This window comes from Taudactylus pleione, unplaced genomic scaffold, assembly GCF_031769625.1.
Source record: "Taudactylus pleione unplaced genomic scaffold, aTauple2 ptg000154l, whole genome shotgun sequence".
NCBI lineage: Eukaryota > Metazoa > Chordata > Amphibia > Anura > Myobatrachidae > Taudactylus > Taudactylus pleione.
Window position 1 is genome coordinate 3,374,279 of NW_028284556.1, and position 17,402 is coordinate 3,391,680.

At 42.2% G+C, this 17,402-nt stretch overlaps 1 protein-coding gene across 1 annotated transcript in view; it reads left to right on the forward strand.

The window, feature by feature from the left end:
* Positions 1–17,402, forward strand: part of SRD5A2 (steroid 5 alpha-reductase 2) — a 143,759-nt gene that overhangs the window by 110,448 nt on the left and 15,909 nt on the right. Inside the window, exons 2-4 of the mRNA XM_088474464.1 lie at positions 4,249–4,412; positions 10,171–10,272; positions 13,431–13,581. Coding sequence (XP_088330590.1) covers positions 4,249–4,412; positions 10,171–10,272; positions 13,431–13,581 — 417 coding nt within the window. The remainder of the gene's footprint in view (positions 1–4,248; positions 4,413–10,170; positions 10,273–13,430; positions 13,582–17,402) is intronic.

Sequence of the window (17,402 nt, forward strand, 5' to 3'; positions counted from 1 at the left end):
TCCCCTCCTGCGGTACAGATTTGCCATCTGAAGATGGTGTTATCTGTACCGCAACCCGAACAGAGCAGGGAAGCTGCATACTTCCCTGCTCTCTGTCCGGCACCCTTTCCCCAGCATCCATTGCAGCAGGTCTGACGTGAGAAGCATATCTTTCTTCTCACTGCGTACAGGGATTGCAGAGGGGTCGGACACCGCAAGAAGACGCCGGACAGGTAAGTCTACATGAATGGCTACTAAACTTCACTATGTATCGCATCGATGTGATGCGATATATAGTGAAATATTTTAGTAGCCACTTCATGTTCTTCGTGAATAGACCCACAACTTTTTTTTTTTATAATATATTTTATTAGGTTTTCAGATTGAATCCATGAACACATTTCTGTCTCATGTATAAACAATAAGATAATGATATCTAAAAGGTGGGTCACAAAACGGCAAATACATATAGGTCTTGTATTGAGCATACAGTACAAAATTTGGTATCCAGAAAACCAAAATAGCAATATCTGTCTATTTCTTATAAAATGTATTAGAAGAAAATATTAATCTTTCATCTTAGTAAATAATATCTAGCAGAGTATAGAGGAGAACAATTTAAAATTTCCAGGCAATATAACTTTACCTTACCCGCTAAACCCAGCAAAAACAATAGAACAAAAAATAGTTTGTTCGGATGGAAAGATACAATAAATGCACAAAAAATAGAGAAAAAGAAAAAAAAAAAGAGCAAAGACAAAACGAGACAGACCAAGATGAGACAGGACAAACAAGGTACAGTACATTAGGAAATATAAATGGGGGGAACCAAGAGGAGTGAAAGAATGCAGTGGATATAAAGACCAGAACTTACTTCATGTAAAAGGAGAGCTGGACAAAGAAAAAAAGAAAACTGATTAACTTTGCCTGGAATACTATTAGAACAAATAGTTAAAGACTTTAAAAAATGGGGAATGTTATCGCTTTCCTATATAGGAAGATGCCATGTTATTAAGATGGTTAGCTTCCCCCGTTTATTATATATAATACAAATGTTACCAATAATTATTCCAAAAAAGATCTTAAATGGATAGAGAGATGCAGAGATTTATATGGGCGAATAAGCGACCAAGAATCGCACTATGGAAATGACAACAATCTAACGATTTAGGGGGAATAAATATGCCTTGTATTAAGAGTTACAACCTGGCAGCGAACTGTAGATTTGCCATAGATTGGATAGGGGAAGCTAATAACTATACAAATTATAAAATAGAGCAAGCATTTAGTCCACAGATCCATCTAGCCACCCTATTACACATGCAGCCAAGGTCTATTCCAGATGATATAAAACAGAATATTCTTTTGGAAACGACCTGCAAGGCATGGAGACAAATTCGAATAAGATTAAAATTATCTATAATACAATAATTTTTTCTACCGTTAAAGGATAATCCTGCCTTTATAAGTGGACAAACCACCATTGATACGAAGGAGTGGTCATTAAATGGATTAAAGTATTTATATCATCTAGTAGATGAGAAATCACTACAACCATATACATATAATCAAGTGCAAAGAAAATTCCCTAAGTTGAATATCTCAATATATGTATATCTGCAAATACAAAGCTATTTGCAGAAAGTAACAAGGTCAATGACCGAAACAGGAAAATATAATAAATTTGATAGCATGGTTAGATCAAGAGTGGGTAAAGCAACATCTTCTTCAAAAATGTATACATTTATAAGACCTACGATAAATCTTGATACTATTACGGGTGGAATAGCAAAATGGAAGAACGACTTCCCTAATATAGATTTAGTATATATGGTGAAAGCAACTAAACAAATGAGTATTAATATCAACGATGTATGCAGAAATGAATTATAAGATTTTGCATAGAGCTTACTGCACACCAAAAATTAGATTCTTAATTGGGAGATCAGAAAATTTGAAATGCTATATATGTGATTCTGAAGAGGCAGATTTGTATCACTGTCTATGGAAATGTCACAAGATTAAGTATCTCTGGAAACAAATACATAGTTATGTTAAAAATTATTGGAAAATAGATTTTATACTTACCCCAGAATGGGTGATATGGAATAAATTGGATATAGGGAGTAAAAAAAAATTAAAAAAGAATGAAAAGATACTTTTGACAAAAATGAATGCGGTGGTTAAAAAAACTATATTGTCAAAGTGGATAGAAACTGAAGTACCAACAACTATAGAAGTGATACCAAGAATAGCACACTTATTTAATATGGATTGGATTAATAAATAAAGAAATGGTAACAGATAGCTTTTTTGAAATCTGGCTGCTCCCATATGTATTAACATTATCTGAAAATATGAAGATAAGCCTGAAAAAAAGCTTTCAAGATATTGCATGGTATAATAATAAGGTTTTAGAGGGAAATGTACCATTTTGACCAAAAGGAAGGAGGAGAGGAAGGGGAGGAAAAGCGAATAGGATATTAAGAAAATAAATAGAAACCCCAGAGGGAGAAATAGATGTAGAATACAGCTGCTGATAAACTGAATTTTGTATTTTGGAAAATGTATTATCGGATGATGTAATGTTTTGTATGTATATGTTGTTGCAAAATAAAAAAAAAAAAAAAATATATATATATATATATATATATAAAAAAAAACTTTGCCTGGAATATCAACACTCTAGAGAAACTGAAGATCCATTCAGTGTTATAATTATAATTATCTCCTGGAGATACATATGCATTGACATAGGGTGTATATATAGACCCACAACTCTTTTATTCCGATGGTGGGTTCTCTTAACTTCAAATTGCTTATGAGACTATAAACATGATTTTATTGAAAGCAATTTGTGCTCTAAAATACTTAGGGGTCTATTTACTAAGCAGTGTTAGGAGACAGAGTGAAAAGTGATAAGGTGCCAGCCAATCAGCTCCCAACTGTCATTTTTCCAAACACAGCCTGGGTGGGATGTACTAAAGGAAAAATGCGGTAAAACCAGTGTTTTCGGGGGTTTTACCGCATTTCCATATGTACTAAGCACCGCCCACCCTTTTTTCGACGTGGAGGGTAACGCCAGAAAAACCTGGCATTACCCTATAGAAGCCTATGTGCTTACCGGACCCTGCACCCGATGCTTCGCCACCGCCTCGCCGCCCCGCCGTCACCCAGCGCTGACCCCCACTCACCTGTTGTTCATGGTCACCGGCCCGCACTCCTCCTGGGTCCTCCGTCTTCTCCTCCTCCTAATCTTGTTCCGGGTGTAGGGAGGAGGAGGATGAGCCCGGGGCTTCCTTCACATGTGACCAGCAGAAAGCTCCCAGGGCTCGGAGGGGACAGGGTCCCACGGAGACCCGGTCACCAGGCATCGGCTGCTTCGCAAAGAGCAGCTCTTATCGCAAGAGCTGTCCTTTGCAATACTAATCGCATATGGTAGTACATATGCGATTAGTAAGGTTGCGGTGACTGGAGGAATGGTCACAGCAACCTTAGTATATCCTGAGAGATGGCAGTTAGGAGCTGATTAGCTGGCACCTTCTCACTTTTCACTCTGTCTACTAACACTGCTTAGTAAATAGACCCCTTAGGGGCAGGTTTTTAGAAGTGGAGATGTTGCCCATAGCAACCAATCAGATTCTAGCTATTATCTTCGTTAAGGTGCTAGAATCCTACCCTCCATCATGACCCCCTCCCATCAGGTACAAAATGCTCTGCTCCTGGACTTCCCACCTAATTTGTGATTGCAGTCACCTGTGTTGAACTAGTTAATTGATGAGAAAGGTGTTTCACCACAGGTATCTGCATTCATAAATTAGGTGGGAAGTCCAGGAGCAAAGTATTTTGTAGCTAATGGAATTGGTCATGTTGGAGGGTCTGTAGAATTAGTGGTTCTCAAACTCGGTCCTCAGGACCCCACACAGTTCATGTTTTGCAGGTCACCCAGCAGGTGCACAGGTGTATTCATTACTCACTGACACATTTTGAAAGATCCACAGGTGGAACTAATTATTTATCTTGTAATTCTGTGAGGACACCTGGAAAACATGCACTGTTTAGTGTCCTGAGGACCGAGTTTGAGAACCTGTGAGATAAATGTTAAGTAGAATTTGATTGGTTGCTATGGGCAACATATCAACTTCTATAAACCCGCACTTTAGTAAATATACCCATTACTATTTGTTAACATTTTTAGAATGCTGTAAAATAGATAGATTGATATACTATTTCATAGAATTCTTTTCTTGTCAACCTTCACTTCTCCAGGACATTTATCTATTCTTCGCTCACAAGAGGAAGACGTCTGCCTTTGCGGATAGTACTTATGGCTGTGATATTTTGTACCTACAATGGTCTCTTACAAAGCCACTGCATGATTTATGTTGCTGCATACCCCCAGGATTGGTATATAAGCATCAGATTTACATCAGGTAAGTAGTTAGAACTTATTTGCAATATATTTTACTTGTTTAACCAATTACAAATTAAGAATAAAAGCTTTTACATATGACAATCTTCTTGTTGAATCTGGGATTACTATCCCATTTGTGAACACATAAGGTTCTATTTATGATGTTAATTATCTAATTATCGGGGTCCCAATAATTAACATTCTAACTCGATGCGAGCACCGGAGCAATTCATCAGTGCTTCACCACGGAAACAGCTGATCCTAAAATCACTTGTCTCCAAGAAGTGTTTCACTGCTCTTTTTCGGAGTGCACAAGAACTCCAACGTTCGGAGGAAGGAGCCGGATGTGGCGGAGAGATCCAAAAGAATCCCTCTTCGCAACCCGGGACTTCTAACGATAGGGAAGGAGAGGGTTGCGAGCCCGGGGCGGGAGCAATCGCCATCGTTCTCTCATTAAAGCTCTGAAAATATTTTATTTTTGGAGCTTGATGATATATATGTGTTTATAAAGATTCCAAAACCATCAATCACTGAGAATATGCCAGTGGCTGGGATGACTTTACTCAAGGCAGTCCTAAGAGGGAGTTGCTGACTACAGATGGGGTTTTCAGTGTTACTGTAGAGCTGGCCTGACCAAAACATTGATCTCAATCCACCGGTAGCTCGCGGAGCTCCTGCCGGTAGATCGCAACCAACTTGCTACATCAACTGGGAACACTGGCCTTTGAAACGATCACAGGCTAAAGAAGCCTTGGATCGCTTCAGAGGCCAGCATCCCAGTGATGCAGTGTGCGGCTGATGTCATGACATCACCCTCAATGTGAGGAGACTGCGCGACTGCAGGATCCAGTTAGAACCAGCCAGCGGCAGCGGTTACAGGAGTGACAGTGGGAGCGCTGGCGGCATGGAGCAGTGCCCAGTGTGTAGACAGGTAAGTACTGCACAGGGGAGTGGAGGGCTGTTCTGCACTTTGAGGGGGCATCAGTACAGGGGACACTGCATATGGGGCACTACTGAGGGCACTGCATAAGGGGCACTACTGAGGGCACTGCATAAGGGGCACTACTGGGGGCACTGCATACGGGGCACTACTGGGGGCCTTGCATATATGGCCCTACTGGGTGCACTACATAAGGGACAGTACAGGGGGCACTGCATAAGGGGCACAATTGGGGGCATTGCATAAAGGGCACTACTGGGGGCACTGCATAAGGGACACAACTACTGGGGGCACTGCATAATGGGCACAACTACAGGGGGCATTGCATAAGGGGCTCTAATACAGGCATGGCTGCCGAGAGCCGCGCAGGGCCTGGGTGACAGGGGGCGTGGCCTAATAGCGGGATGTGTGGCCACGCCCCCTTAGGGGAGAAAAAACACATTTTAGTGCACTAGGAGGGGGGCGCTGTGAGCCCCTCAGCCCGGCGCACAGCCAATGGGGGGTGCGATAAGCGTGCTCGCTCCTCCCATAGGCATAGGAGGCTGCTCCAGCTGCTGCTTAGCAGCTGTGAGCAGTCTCCCACCGCAGCTGGGTTGCTGAGATGTAGAAGGGAAGGGGGGCGGTGCCGGACCTGGGCCCCCACCGGGCCCATCCAGCAAGCCCGGGTAGTTTGTACCCGCTCCCCCCCCCTCTCGACGCCCCTGAATACAGGGGGCATTGCATAAGGGGAACAAATACAGGGGGCATTGCATAAGAGTCTCTAAAACCAGGGGCATTGCATAAGGGGCACAAAAAACGAGGGCACTGCATAAGCGGCACTACTACAGTAGGCATTGCATAAGGGGTATTACTACAGTGGACACTGAATAAGGGACTCTACTATGTGGTATAATGTGAATAAGATTGTGCTACTGTGTGGAGTAATTTGGATTGGGGATACGATGGGTTCTATTTTTGAACATAATTTTTACTAAAATAAAGTGAAAAAGGGTGTTTTCACACCCTTTTCACATTATTTTAGTTTCACTTAAATTTACTAATGGTGCATACACATGGTAAGACTTGCTAGATCAACGATGAACGATTTTACCAACAATCTCATTAATGATGAACGATTTCTGACAGTATTTAAATGAATTAAATCATCCAAATCTGACTGCAAACACAGTCAATTTCAGATATCGTTATCTGACATGCGGGCAGGCGCATCGTTCGTTGATGCATGTCAAACATGTCAACGATATGAACGATGTAACAAATTTTACAATTGTTAACGTTCATATCTTCCCGAAAATCTGACCGTGTGTACCCTCCATAAAGGGTAATTGGAATAGAATTCATAAAATTCTATTCCAAGCCCTAATTATCAATTTTTTTTAGTAAACAGATCGCATTTCCCATAATTGTAATGGGAAATGAGAACTGTCTGAGATTTACTAAATATAAAATGTGAAAAAATACCGGTGGAAGTCCTGTGATAATAATGCCACCTGGAGATGGCGTTATCCATTGTCTCCCCCAGTTCCTCAACTCCTGCTCTACTCTAACAGGCAAAGCAGAGCTGGGAGCCGGGCCCCAGTGATCAGCTGTGTGGTCTAAACAGACCACAAGCTGATCACTGCTAAAAAAACAAACAAACAAAAAAAAAACTTAACTGTCCAGGGCCGGTGATTGGTGCTCTGGTGATGTCCTCCGGGGCTCCGGTCATCTGGTCTCCCATCCTGCACTGTGACCCTGGTCAGCTGCTGCATAGAACAGCTGACCGGGTCACAGTGCAGGATGGGAGACCAGCAGACCGGAGCAGCGATGACTGGAGGTAAGAGAAATTATTGATGGGGGGTCACAGGGGGGGATGCGGGGGCTAATCAGCGCATGTGTGGCACCTTGTCACTGTATTTTTTCTGAAAAATACAGTGATGAGGCTGCCGAGGGGATTTGCAGGGAGTGGGACAGAGCTGCAAGGGATTTTTAATAAAGCCCTGTGATATTGCCTGAATTTGCAATGCAAATTCAGTCAGCAATATCACACTACAGTCTGCATTCTAAATGCGGATTGTGGTAAATAGATCCCTATGTGTGATTTCGGCAGGACAGACGCCACACCCCTTGCTGCAAGGTCACACCCTTTTTGTATGCCATGTCCCCTTTTTCATACGCATCAGGTTTTTAATTTTAAAGGTAGATCACAAAGTCCAAAAGTCTGGCCACAGATGCTGTAGAGTCTAACAATTAAAAATCCTCTTCAGAAGATAAAACTGATCACCATTTACCTTTGGTGTGACCTGTAAGCCAGTAGTTGTAGGGCAAGAACATCAAACATTTAATCAAAAACTGTACATTGCTCTCCTTGGCCCCTTTACCAGAGATTGCAGGGCTCTGAATTATTTTTAGAAATCCTGTCTTTGGCAGTGTTAGTAATCACTACTGCACCCAACACGTCTCCCAATGGGGACTTTGTTATTTTGATGGACAATCTTGCTTCTCAGCACAAGTGCCAAGTGACAGCATCAGTGCTCAAATTTAGGGAATCATATCAAATCATTCATATAAAAGAGTGGATAAGTTGCCCCATAACAACCAATCAGCTTCTAACTATAATTTTATAGACTGTACTTAATAAATGCTACCTCAAAGCTGATTAATTGCTATGGGCAACTTCTCCACTGTTCTACTTCTCCACTTTTTTCACAGCTTGATACTTCTTAGAGGGTGTCACTATGACACAAATTTCCCTATTTACAGTAAATCATATATATTTGTGAATATTGCTGTTTCATACATAATCAGTTTTTTATTAAGTTTAAGCTGGTGTTGGCTACATCAACAGAATGCATTTCATGCTGTTTTGTTGGGACAAGGACTATTGTTTTCTCAGTCATCTTAAATTGTAAATTAATTTGGGCAAATCCACCTTTATCTTTTGTTTCATGTCATTATACAAAACTTAATTTAGCATGTTTACCACAATGTACAGTGCTGAGTAATATGTTGACACTTCGAGTCTGATCGAGTTTTTTTTATTTTTTCAACTCGATTAGCATCACTGAAACTTGGGTAATTTGATGCTTCTGAAACTTGCAAATTTACAAACAAGTGAGTTTAGCTGTGACCAAGTTGGCCGTTAGTGAAGCAGATCTAGATTTCTCCCCCGAGTAGCAAGTTTAGATAGAGAATACTCACCCGAGATTGCAGTATTATCTCTCTGCCAAACTCTCCTGAACAAGCAGCCTGCACATATCAGTGAGATATGTGAAGGCTGCTTGTGTGGTCAACCTGTAAAAAAAGGGTTAATTTTTTTAGCAAAAGTTACGTAGGGTCCCCCCCAAAAGCATAACCAGCCCCAGGCTGCTCAGCCAGTCCTGGTTCCTAAAAATATGGAGGAAAAAAATTAATAAGGCTCCCCCATATTTTAGGAACCAGCACCTGGCTGCTGAGCCAGTCTTGGTTTTAAAAATAGGGGGGAAAAATTGCATAGGGGTCCTCCTGTATTTAAAACCAGCACCGTACTCAAATCCAGCCGTGGTGTAATGCCACAGCCAGGGGACCCTATCACCGGGTCTATCCAGCCAAAGCATTTGAACCCTAAGCCGGTCAGCCCAAGCCTGGGATCTCAGGGGAGGTGGGGACCCCCAAATAAAGGGGTCCCCCTCTCCTGTGTACCTCAGGCTTAGTCTGAAGCCCGGGGCTCTTCCCTGCACCCCTGGGCTGTGGGTACGAGGGTAATAGTAATGTAAAAATAGAGAAACTATTGTATTTTACAGTGGAACTACAGGTGCCAGCATGCCTGCCCTTTGGCACTTGTGGAACTACAAGTGCCAGCAGGCAGCTGGCACCCACACATTGGGGTAATAATGCTGTGGCTGGGGAGACCCGGTGATAGGGTCCTCTGGCTGTGGCATTACACCCCGGCTGCATTTGAGTCCAGTGCTGGTTTTAACTATAGGGGCACCCCTATGCAAATTTTTTCTCCCTATTTTTAAAACCAGGACAGGCTCAGCAGCCCAGTGCTGGTACCTAAAATATGGGGTAACCCTACCCATTTTGTTCCCCGTATTTATAGGAACTAGGACTGGCTGAGCAGTCTGGGGCTTGTAATTCTTTTTGGGGGGGGACCATACATTATTTTTTTTAAACATTTAACTCATTTTTGGGCTATTTACAGGCAGAAACATACAAGGACCACACTAATCTGTGTATGTTTCTGCAGAACTCGCAGCTCAGAAGCATGTGGATTGATTTCACAAATTTGGACACGAGTTTTGTCCGTTCTACTGAGAGTTTTTAAACTCTCATCTTGGTAAATTCCTGAATCCTATCTTAACTAGAGACAAGCTACTCGAGTTTGGCCGATGGTGAATTAAAGAGAGTTTGCTAACTCTCAAGACTTTTCCTATAGCAAAGGAGATTTCTCTCCTGAGTTTGACAGTGGGAATAAATGGCCAAACTCTCCAGAGTTTGCTAACTCGACCAAACTTGAATCTTAGTAAATTTACTGCATAGCGTAACAATAAAATTGCTGTTTTGCTTGTTATGAAATATTGATATATTTTACATTTTTTACTAATGATTCATTTATATATAAATTATATGATCTTTAGCTACAGATTCTTACACTCCAATTTTAATTTCTAATGTAGAATTGTTATTAAAAAAAAAACTATACTTAGCCATCCTGGACAAACAAAAAGCAGAACTTAAAAATAAACGCATCAGTTATGAGCTAATATATTATTGTAAATGTGTTATTTACAGCACTGTGAAATTAGGCATATTAAGTAATTCTATGAAAAAAATGCATGAAAGTAATCTCATTTGCTCTAATTATTCCCAACTTCAGGGGCTATCCTTTTCTTCCTTGGATTGGGTATTAATGTACACAGTGACTGTATTCTGCGTAAATTAAGAAAACCGAGTGAAGTCACCTACAAGATTCCACAAGGTATGATATGGTAATGCGCATGCCCACACCCTACACTTCTTCCTTTCTTCTGCACACTTCCTCTGTCACCTTGCCTCTGTTCTGATTACCTTCTCCCACTCATGCATCCAAGATTTCTAAAATACTGCTCTCCTCCTCTAGAACTTATTCCTTGCCCTATAGTGTCTTCCATCCTTCATTGTTTCAAACATACCCTGAAAATGCACCTGTTCATTAAACCCAAACTCGACTACTCTCCCAGAAGTTACGGGAGTATTTCAATATTTCAGGCAGTCCCTCACACAACCAGAAAAGTAGGGGGATCTCCTGCATCCTGCCCACTTCCTAGTAAAGTGGGCTGGATGGGGAAATGATACAGGAATTTGCGAGTCCAGGCTAAAATTATGCAAAACAGGTCATTTAGCCCCCCCTCCTCCTCGTGTAATTGCAACAGGACCGGGCCTAATGACATCGATAGCCCAGCCCCACATCCGAATCTCTCAGCTACGTCTTCTCTCCGGACTTTTCCCGCAGAGGAGTTAATTAAAGTAGATAAGTATGATTGAACCCCATCAGCTCACCTCACACTTACCTACTCTCCCGAAACATCAGGGAGACATCTGAATCTCGAGTGGGTCTCTCATGATCCCGATAGAGTAGACAAGTCTCCAGGATTCTGCTTGTAGTTGTCCGGCTGCCACTCACTTCCTGGGTGAAATGGGCAGTCCAGATGGCTTGATGAGGGGATTCTCCTCGAATCATGTCAATGTGGTCCCTCCTCCCGTTTGGTATGTGGGGTGTTGAGAGAAAGCTGGGTAAGAGCAAGCATAGGCATTAGGCAGTTAATTGCTGGACTCAGTAATAAGGTGGAGCTGTGTGCAAAGAGAGCACACACTTGGACATGTTTCCTCTATACAGTAAGTCTAAAGGAAACTCCCCTGTTAGAGGGCATAGAAACTAAAGAGTGCAATAGCTTAAATTCACTCTCCCTGAAATGGTCTCATGAAGTCACACTGTTTTTCTAGTATACCCATTATACACATATGAAAAAGTATTAAAGTCTACAGTACCTTCACACAAAGCAATTATACCACCTACTGGATTCAAAAACTGCATTTTACATAGAAGCATATGTGAGCAGCGTTACATTATTCAAACCTATTTCAGGATTTTTTAAAGGGATGAGGAATGTGTAATATTTGAGAAGTCCAAAAAGATCTCAAACCTCAAAAACAGTTAGTGAAAAACACACAAGGAAATTATCAAGTGACTGCAGTGGTTTATTAAGTTAAATAGTCTGAGCAAATAAGTAATATGTTAATTCACAGGTATTTAAAAACTGCACTTTCTGAGCAAATGTATTTAGTACCCCATGTTTCTTTTGGAACTTTTGCATTACTAAAACATGAAGTACTGCACATTTTTAGTTGTATATAAGAAAAAAACTACTGCACAATTATAGGAAAGTCAGAAATATTCTATATAGTCAAACATTTCTAGTGTAAAATGCTTAAAATTGAGTGTAAAATTTGGAAAAGGGCCAATTGGAATGCATAGAAAATTAGGAAATAAATATAAAACCAGAGAAATTTAGTTTGACTGTTTTATGCATTTAATCTATTGGAATAAAGGCCCTGATTCAGCTTCAGATGGAACAACTAAGCTTCTCACAAGCAGCTTAGCTATTCCGTCTGTGCTGATATGGTAATGCAACAGGAGGCTTCAGGCCTCCTTCTGCATTACGTATCCGAGCTGCATTGTCCAACGCAGCATCGGATACTCTGCGGACCATCAGCCGACTAAGATGCCCCATGGGGTCAGGCAGCCAGCCGTTGCAGCTGCGAGGTAGAGGCCAGGAAATCTCCATCAGCCGACGGAGATCCTGGCCTCTTCCCTCCCCCCCAACGGAGATGACACGCTTCCATTTTGGGTTACGGAGGCTGTTTCCGCTCCCCTCCGTGCCCCCAAACGGCAGCAGACTGTCAATCACTGTCAGTTAAGGGCTCGCAGACCCGTTCTGCACATGAACGGGTCTGGGACCTGCGCAGATTCACGATCATCGGGAATCTGCGTTCAGCAGTGCACTAACTGCTAAATTAGAGCCAGATATCCAAATGTGATGTATTTTTCCTCCTTTACATTACTAATAAGGAAAACATAAATATTTAATATTTTATATAACCCAACAATTGGAAACTTTCCCCCTACACTACAATGCTTATTGGGTAACTGGTTGGATAACAAATTAAACATGTCTGATTTTTCCAACTAGTTGGAATTATCTTTTTTTTGCAGTGTGATCAAACAAACGATTATCATTTACTCCCACACTCTGGCCAATTATCTTTCCAATCAGCCATCTAGTTGGCTGGCTGGAACTATATTGTTCTGGTGTATGGCCAGTTTGAGTCAGTAAACTGTATCCAGCAGAGTACAGGCACAAACAGTGGCAGGTAGGTACAGTCAAGCAAAAAATATTTAGCAGAATTAGGGGCACAAGTAACACCAGGTGAATTACAGTCCAGATTAGGCAACCAGCAGAATTGGGGGCATGCAGTAGCAGGTGAGGCCCAGTCCAAGTCAGACAGCAAGTATTCAGCTGATTTAGTGACATACAAAAAAAGGGTCAAAGGCAGTGCAAAAATCAGACCAATCACTTCCTGTCTGGTAAAGCTTCCTTAAAAGCCTTCTGTGGGAGGGGTTCAAAGTCAGCCAAAGCCGACTGTAATGCGCAAGCATCTGAACTTCCGCTCTTTTGCACAGGCACCAAAACTTCCAACTCTTGTGTTCCAGTGTATTGTGTTCACCAGCAGTATCAAGCACAGGGCTCATGGCACCAAGTATGGGAATGCTTTGTGGGGGTACACCCAACTCTTCATGTGAGACAGGCCATGCCTATGAAGGTTGTCCAAATGTGAACAACCCCTTTAAGCACGTGTGGCCATCTCTATTAGATCCCTCTCCGGGGATTTGTGTGAATAGAAGCTATTAGGCTTCTGTCAGGTACAAGCTCCGGAAAGCTCTGGAGCTTAATTCAAATGGCGATTGCAGCAAACCTCCGAAATTGGCAGTTTTCTGAGGTTTTACCACATTTTAGTCTTTAGTACATCCCACCCATAATCTGTAAAATAAATGTTTGCATATAAATGAGCAAAACATATATACTTTTTTTATTATAGGAGGAATGTTTAACTATGTGTCCGGGGCAAATTTCCTGGGAGAAATTGTGGAATGGTTTGGTTATGCTGTAGCTACGTGGTCTCTACCAGCATTTGCCTTTGCTTTATTTACTTTGTGTTCCATTGGTCCAAGAGCTTATCATCATCACAGGTAAGAAATAACTGCATATTGTTTTTCTCAGCTATTTACTACCAGTGTGCAAATGCACAAAACTAGTATCATACCAGCAATCAGACATTTAATTTCATGGGTTATATTAAACTCTTCTGTTTAATATAACAATCTCATTATTGAAAAAGCCTGTCTTTAATGTGTTTAATTAGTTTCTAACCTTCAGACCGACAGACATTTTATCTGCCAGCCTGCCAGCCGCAGATGTCCGCGGCATACACTGTGAGATATCTCACAGGGTCTCATTCAGACCCGCTCGCAAGCGCCTGAGCGCTCGCAAGCGGGTCAATGTTTTGCTCACAAGCCCCGGAGTGAGAGAGAAATCCTCTCGCTCCGGGGCTCACTACAAAACAGGCGGCTGTCTATGTTGATCGACAGCTCGCCCCGTCTTGTAGGCGTGGCAGGGGGGTGGTTTCACAAACGGAGGCATTCCCAAGCGAACGCCTGCCATTTGTGGGCGGCCCCACTGACATCACCAGTGATGTCTGTGGGAGAGCTTCCGGCTCTATTAGAGCCGAAAGCTCTCTGGGGCTTGCGGCAGATGAGACCCTACCAGAAGGGTCTCGTCGCAAGCCCTGATGGTCGCGATGGTCTTGACCATTGCTACCATCAACCTGGTCGCTCGTTAAGGCTGTGGATCATTTTTTAGATGCGGCCTCGCTCATTCAGAGCGAGCGCTCACATTTTTCGAGCGGCTCTGAGTGAGGTCCACTGTGTATTTGCAGACATCTGTGCTCCGGCCCCCGGGGAGGAGACATTTCCCTGTTCCTTCCATGGGAAGGAACACAGTAAATGTCTGTCTGTGGCCGCAGCGGGGCATGCACTGCCGGTAAATATTGCATTGGATGGGCATGCTGGACAATCAGACATGCCCGACCGAGCAATATTTAACCCTTGGTCGCCCCCCCCACACACACTACAATTATCGGGGCGATCCGCGGATATCGGGCGGATCGCCCCTATAATTGCAGCATGTATGGCCACCTTAACTTGAAGACTAATATAATTCAGATATTATTTCGATTGTTTTGTAATTAAATTATATCAAGATGCTTCATTCCAGTCCATCCACGTTTAAGATAATTGTCTGTCTTACATCTCTGATTCAGCTAGGAATGCAAGTGTGCACACGCACGTACTCGGCCACTGTGAATATATTTATTTATTAACAGTTTCTTATATAGCGCAGCATATTCCGTTGCGCTTTACAATTGTAAGCATTAATAGAACAAAACTGGGTAATAACAGACAGATATATAGGTAGGAAGGCCCTGCTCGCAAGCTTACAATCTATAGGGAAATAGGCATGATACACAAGGATATGTGCTATATATTGCATTTTGGTCCAGCCAGAATGCACAGTTTCTTGGTTGGCTGCATGATCCAGTCACACAGGAATGGCGACCAATGTCATGAGGATGTGAGAGAAAGATGATGTGTGAGATTGTGTGTGGACTGTAAAAGGGGATGTAATTAGATATGGAAGCTATGAAGGTTATGTGGGAGGTTCTGGAATCTGATAAGCTTGTCTGAAGATGTGAGTTTTCAGGGAACACTTGAAGGATTGGAGACTAGAGGAAAATCTTATTGTGCGAGGTAGGTCATTCCATAGAGTGGGTGCAGTGCGAAGAAAGTCCTGTAACCGTGAATGGGAGCAAGTAATGCATGGGGAAGAGAGACGCAGATCTTGTGCTGAGCAGAGAGGTCGGGTTGGGAGATATTTTGAGATGAGTGAAGAGATGTCTGTTGATGTGGTTTGGTTAATAGCCTCATTTGTAAGTGAAAGTATTTTGTATTGAATACGGTAGAAAACCGGCAACCAATGGAGGGACTGACAGAGCGGGGTAGCAGAAGAAGAACGTTTCGCAAGGAAGATAAGCCTTGCAACTGCATTCATAATGGATTGTAATGGTGATAGCCTGTTTGTGGGAAGACCAGTAAGGAGGCTATTGCAATAGTCAATGCGGGAAATAATAAGTGCATGGATTAGAGTTTTTGCAGTGTCTTGTGTGAGATATGGTCAAATTTTGAATATGTTTTTTAAATGTATGTAACATGATTTTGAGACAGATTGAATGTGGGGAACAAAGGACAGTTCAGAGTCAAGGATTACACCAAGGCAGTGAGCTTGTGGGGCGGGGTGGATGGTCAAGGTATCAACAATGATAGAGAGATCAGGTTGGTAACTGTTATTGGCCGGTGGAAATATAATTAATTCTGTTTTAGAAATATTAAGTTTCAGGTGGCGAGACAACATCCAAGATGAAATGGCAGAAAGATATTCGGTGACACAGACCAATACAGATGGAGATAAACCTGGAGAGGATAGGTAGATTTGAGTATCATCCGCATACAGATAGTACTGAAATCCAAAAGAGCTGATTAGTTTGCCAAGAGAGGTGGCATAGATTGAGAATAGAAGAGGACCTAAGACAGAGCCTTGCGGTACTCCATCTGATAGAGGTAGCGAAGAGGAGGCAGAATCAGAAAAACGAACAGTAAAAGAACGATCAGATAGGTAGGAAGAAAACCAAGAAAGAGCTGTGTCCTTGAGACCTACGGATTGCAGTGTTTGTATGAGAAGAGAGTGGTCAACGGTGTCAAAAGCAGCAGAGAGATCTAGAAGAATTAGGAGTGAGTAATGGCCTTTAGCCTTGGCAGATCATTTATTACCTTAGTCAGTGCTGACTCTGGAGTGTTGGGAAGGAAAGCCGGACTGAAGTGGGTCCAATAAGTTGTGTGAGTTAAGAAAGTGTGTGAGGCGGGTGTAGACAAGTCTCTCAAATAGCTTGGAGATAGGACGGTAATTTGAGAGAGTATTAGGGTCAGAATTTTTTTTTTCAGAATGGGAGTAATCACTGCGTGCTTGAACAGTGATGGGAAGTTGCCAGTAGAGAGAGAGAGAGATTACAGATTTTAGTTAGGGTTGGGATAAACACAGGAGACAGAGCTTTACTGATTTGTGAGGGTATAGGATCTAGAGGAGAGGTAATAGAGTAGGAGGATGAGAAGAGTGTAGATACTTCATCTTCGTTTGTGAGATCAAATGAAGAGAATGTGCCAGAGGGTTCAGGTAGGGAATTGAGCAGGTCACTAGCTGAGGAAGAACCTACCATTTCATTTCGGATCTTATCAATCTTGTCCCTAAAATAGGAAGCAAGATCTTGTGCACAGATAGTTGCAGGTGGTTTGGGTGATGGAGGGGTAAGAACTGGAAGCAGTTTAAATGTATTAAAAAGTCGCTTGGGGTTAATAGCTTGAGCAGAGATTAAGAGATTGGAAATATGTTTGTTTGGCAGTGTCCAGAGCAGTACGATAAGAGTTGTAGATGGTCTTATATGTGAGGAAGTCACTTGGAGTATGAGACTTTCGCCACTGACGTTCAACTTTACGCAAGAGTTTTTGTAGATGCCTTGTTAAGCTAGAATGCTACGGTTGACGTCTACCTCTACGTGGTATGTGATGGGTAGCTGGAGCTACTTCATCGAGGCTTTTTCTAGAATCTGGTTTAGGTGTAATGCAGCAGTCTCAGGAGAAGTGAATGTAGAAATTGGTGAAAGTTGTTGTTGTAGAGAAGTAGATAGTTGTTGAAGGTTAATGGCATTAATATTTCTACGGGTTTTAGGTTTAGGTTTGGTTGATTTCAATGATGTTGATGTAATGGAGGAGAGTGTGCAGGTGATAAGGTTGTTATCTGAAAGAGGGAAAGGAGCATTAGTGAAATCAGAAACTGAGCATAGTCAGGTGAATACAAGATCAAGACAGTGGCTCTCCTGGTGAGCAGAGGAGTCAGTCCATTG